The sequence below is a fragment of the Loxodonta africana genome, chromosome 2, assembly GCF_030014295.1.
Source record: "Loxodonta africana isolate mLoxAfr1 chromosome 2, mLoxAfr1.hap2, whole genome shotgun sequence".
In the NCBI taxonomy this organism is placed as follows: domain Eukaryota; kingdom Metazoa; phylum Chordata; class Mammalia; order Proboscidea; family Elephantidae; genus Loxodonta; species Loxodonta africana.
The window spans coordinates 230893155-230898118 of NC_087343.1; the positions used below are offsets into that span (position 1 = coordinate 230893155).

Genomic DNA, 4964 nt, shown 5'->3' on the forward strand with positions numbered 1-4964 from the left:
AGTTAGTACTGCGTCTCCCTCAGAGTGGCCGCCATTGGGTTAGAAGCCACCAAGGCTCCTCCCACAACTGAGAGCTAGCATGAACCTATCAGTCCACCAGATGGCGCAGTTGACTCTCTGACTTATACCGGGTTGCTGCACCTTACCAGGCTTTGCAACCCTTCCTGACTTATTGTGGAATCCGGCCTGCTCAAACTCTCTGAGCATGCAAAAGAGCTCTGCCTTCCCCTTCAAGGGCCTCCGCAGACGCTGCTACAGCCCTCCTGCCTCCTGCCGGAGACTGGGCTCCTTTCCTCTCCCCCGGCAAGGCGCAGCCCACTGGAGTTGTAGCTGCAATTTGTGAGCTGCGGAGGCAGCTGGGGGGAGGCGGCGCCAGACAAGGAGCGGTTCAGCAGGGAGATCTCGTTCTGGAGCCCTGGTAGCACACCGGTCAAGCACTTAGCTGGTCACTCCAGGGAGAAAGACCTGGCAATCTGCTCCCATAAAGATTGCAGCCAAAAAACTCTAGGGGAGGGGCAGTTCTACCCTGTCACAAGGGGTTACTATGGGTTAAAATCTACTCCACGGCCCCCAACAACATCTTCTCTGTTTAGCCTGGTGGGTGTTTGGGAGACCCCCTCCCTTTTTATTTGTACACAGACAACCCGCATGGTCTCTGGGGACTTGGGGCAATTTCCTCTGCATCTCCAAGTGGGCGCTCCAGGGGGCAGTCTGAACGGTGAAGTCGGCAGACTTGTGGAGCTGGGAGAGGGGGTGTGCAGACAGTGAAAGGGAGATCTGCCCACCGAATAGTTTTCCGTCGGTCTTTGCAGTTGTCCTCCATCCACCTTCGAGGGTCTCTGCTGGGCCTGGTAGATTCTTTGTTATGTTTCTCGGTGTTCTTGAGGGAAGGCTGGAAACTTACTTCTCTCTTGCCACCGTCTTTCCAAAGTCCCTCATTCATTCTTTGTAACGGCAGCATAATTTTCCATGATACCACAGTTTCTTCAGCCATTATCACATTGGTTGTTGCCAGTGTTTGAATAAACGATCTCACAAAATACATCCATGTACATATGTCCTTAAGTATTGATATATTTATTTCTATGGGAAGCTTTCCAGAAGTAGAATTAATAAGGAGAAAGGCAAACGGTTTTTAATTGCAATAGATTTCTTTCCCAAAAGAGTCATAACACTGACCATTTCTACCAGCAAAGCACAAGGCTGCCCCTTTTCATGCATCCTCTCCACCATTAGATTTTAGAGTGTTTTCTGAGTTTTTAAGGCCTGGTGGGTTAAATAATGTATGCTCTATTTTTAATTCCCTTTTTTGGGGGTTTTTTTTGGTGTGTCATTGTTGATTATTGTTGACAATGGCTATTCCAGTGTATCAGTTGTAGAAGTTTTATTATGATTGAGGTGGGCTGACATCCTGGAAACATTTCCTTAGTCACAGAAAACTAAAGGACATCTTTCCTCCATCAGGAGAATGTTGCCTAGGGCCCTAGCATGAGCACTCACCAATTACAAGAGGTCTTGATCCTCTTTTGTCATGGAAAGATAAAATTGTCCTACTTGGGATTGTCACAGAGTTGCAGAAACGAGTCTGGCCTAGTTTCTCATGGCATCCCACGGTCTCATTATCAGCTGTTGGGCTTCCCTGCCTGTATTCTGTGTTCTGTGCGGTGGAGGCATCCTCCGCTTTGATCTTAGGGTGCGATCTGTATTTGTCCCATATGCAGTCACAGCTCTTATCCTGAGGTCCCCAGCACAACACCTCTCACCAGCTGTGAATTTGTGCTGATTTCTACTGGTCATATTTGTCGGTCATGACAGGAAACCCTGGTGGTGTAGTGGTTGAGTGGTACAGCTGCTAACCAAAAGGTCGGCAGTTCAAATCCCCCAGGCGCTCCTTGGAAACTCTGGGGGGCAGTTCTACGCTGTCCTATAGGGTTGCTATGAGTCGGAGTTGACTCAATAGCAGCGGGTGTTGGTCATGTCAAACTTACTCCTTGTCCTCTTTCCAAACTGTTCTCTTCCTTGGTGAACCTTGTGGTTGTATGTACTGCCAACTACAAAATTCCCCAGTCACTTTCTGTTATGGATTGAACTGTGTCCCCCCAAAATGTGTGTCAACTTGGCTAGTTCAAGATTTCCAGTATTGTGTGATTATCCACCATTTTGTCATCTGATGTGAGTTTCCTATGTGTTGTAAATCCTATTTCTATGATGTTAATGAAGTGGAATTAGAGGCAGTTATGTTAATGAGGCAGGATTCAATTTACAAGATTAGGTTGTGTCTTAAGTCAATCTCTTTTGAGATATAAAAGACAGAAGCAAGTGGAGAGACAGGGAGGCCTCATACTACCAAGAAACAAGAGCCAGAAGAATGGCATGCCTCTTAACCCGGGGTCCCTGGGCTGAGAAGCTCCTCGATCAGGGATGATTGCTGACAAGGACCTTCCCCCAGAGCTGACACACAAAAAAAGCCTTCCCCTGGAGCTGGTACCCTGAATTCATACTTCTAGTCTCCTAAACAGTGAAAGTACCTCTAAAGAGTCTTAAGAACTTAAAAATATCCTGTGAGGAAAAAGACTTAACTTTGAATATAGACTGAACACAGAGAGTTGTTAAATCATTTGCTATGGCCAGAGGGAACCCTCTCTAGATAAGTGGCAGGTATGTGATGAAGTTTTTCTAGCCTCTTACCTCCCCTCTTTCCCCTACATACACTCAGTGGAGGAGGGATCTGAAGCTAGAGCTAGTGAGTTGGTCGGTAAGTTTCAAAGTCAATAGAGAAGCCAATTACACCTTGATTTCCCACTGCAGACTTGATTATTCCTCAAGGTCGGGTGTATTAATTACTGAAGGGATATTCTTCTTGCACTATATATGAGCTGAGGACTTTTGCCTGAGAATGACCAGAAAAGTTTTCACCCAAGATAGAGAGGGAGAATAGACCTCTATCAAGAGAAAAAGGTGTTGCATTATCACTACCCCTGACAAGACCTGCTCTTTTTACGTGCCAGCCACTTTTGTCTTTCCTAGGAACTTGGTACTTCCAACAAGGGAGATTACCAAGACCTTAATCACCAATAACACTGAACAGAGCTGAGCCTCAAAGGGAACTGAGAAATGTCTAAAGCAGATCTAAAGAGAGAAGACGGGAACTTTGTCCATGCTTATCAACTGAGTTGAAGAAGAACAACAGTTGAACTCAGCGAACTTTAAAGCAACTGGTTATAAACCAATTAACATAAAGTTCTTTAAAAAATTTTTGATTGAATTCATATTGTTGACTGAATTCAATCATATGATTTGCCCATAGGGATGGATCAAATCTCCTCATGCTAGAAAACATGATTGTGAACAATCCCGGAGTCTTTGCCTCTTGACCCCCTATATAGTTGTTTTCTGACCTTAGTAATTATGCATCCTCTTTAGAGACTGAATGTTTCCCCAGGGCCTTCTGAAGAGCCCCTGCCACATCTTTGTTTCTCAGGCTGTAGATGAGGGGGTTTAGCATGGGCGTGAGGACAGTGCAAAATGCAGACACAGCCTGCTCCTGCTCAGGGGTGTGAGAGGAACCTGGTGTCATATACATATAAACACATGGTCCCAGATAAAAACTTACCACTGTAAGATGGGAGGAGCAGGTGGCCAAGGCATTGTTCCTGCCTTGGGGAGAGTTCATATGAAGGACAGTGAGGAAGATGAGGGTGCAGGAAGCCATGATAAGTCCAAAGAGGATAATGATAAAAACAATTCCCATTACAAAGACCACCAGCTCATGGCTGGAAGTGTCTTTGCATGAGATCTTCATAATAGCTGGCATCTCACAATAGAAACGGTGGATTTCTCTGGAGCCACAGATAGGCAGGCTCATGGTATAGGATGTGTGAGCTATGGGAGCTAGAATGCCCCCAATCCAGGACACTATGCCCATTTGCAAATAAACTCCCTGGTTCATGATGACTGTGTATCTCAGAGGGTTACAGACAGTTACATAATGATCACAGGCCATGAAGGTCAAGAGGATGCATTCAGCACCCCCAAGAGTAAAGAAAAAAAATATCTGGGTTCCACAGGCAAAATGGGTAATGTTCTTTGCTCCAGAGAAAAAGTTGATGGCTATCTTTGGAACAGTGCTACTGATGAGGGCCAGGTCTACAAGAGAAAGCTGGCTGAGCAGAAAGTACACCGGGATGTGAAGCCTCAAATCCATCCATATCAGGAGAGGCAGAATGAAGTTCCCAGGGACTGCAGCAAAGTAGATCAGAATAATGGCACAGATAAGGAAGGTGACACACTTCATACTGGGGAGGAGTCCCATGAGAATAAAATCTGGTGTTAGTGTCTCATTTCTTCCCTCCATGGATATGACTGATCTGGCTGAACTAAAGGAAAAAACCTAGAAAGAGAAAGTCAAATGAAATATTATATGCTGGTTTTGGTCTTGTCTTAGTCATCGGGTTTTTTTGGTTCTGGGTCTTAGTCATCTAGTGCTGCTATAACAGAAATACCACCCGTGGATGGCTTTAACAAAGAGAGATTTATTTTCTCACAATCTAGTAGGCTGTAAGTCCAAATTCAGGGTGTCAGCTCCAGGGGAAGGCTTTCCCTCTCTGTTGGCTCTGGAGGAAGTTCCTTTTCATCCATCTTCCCCTGGACTAGGAGCTTCTCTTGAGCAGAAACCCTGAGTCCATAGGATGCACTCTGCTCCCAGTGCTTCTTTCTTGGTAGTATGAGGTTCCTCAACTCTCCACTTGGTTCCCTTTCCTTTTATGTCTTGTAAGATAAAAGGTGGTGCAGGCCACACACCAGGGAAACTCCCTTTACCTTGAATCAGGAATGTGACCTTAGTAAGGGTGTTACCATCCCACCTAATCCTCTTTAACATAAAATTACAATCACAGAATGGAGGACAACCACAAAATGGCCCAGCAAAACTGATATACACGTTTTTGGGGGACATAATTCAGTCC

At 45.5% G+C, this 4964-nt stretch overlaps 1 protein-coding gene across 1 annotated transcript; it reads right to left on the minus strand.

Annotated features, from left to right (window-relative positions):
• Positions 1 to 3406: 3406 nt before the first annotated feature.
• On the minus strand, positions 3407 to 4492 carry LOC100659198 (olfactory receptor 2M2-like). The gene has a single exon (XM_003421205.3). It carries the CDS (start codon positions 4352 to 4354, stop codon positions 3407 to 3409), a length of 948 nt encoding a protein of 315 aa, XP_003421253.1. The 5' UTR covers positions 4355 to 4492.
• Positions 4493 to 4964: the final 472 nt, after the last annotated feature.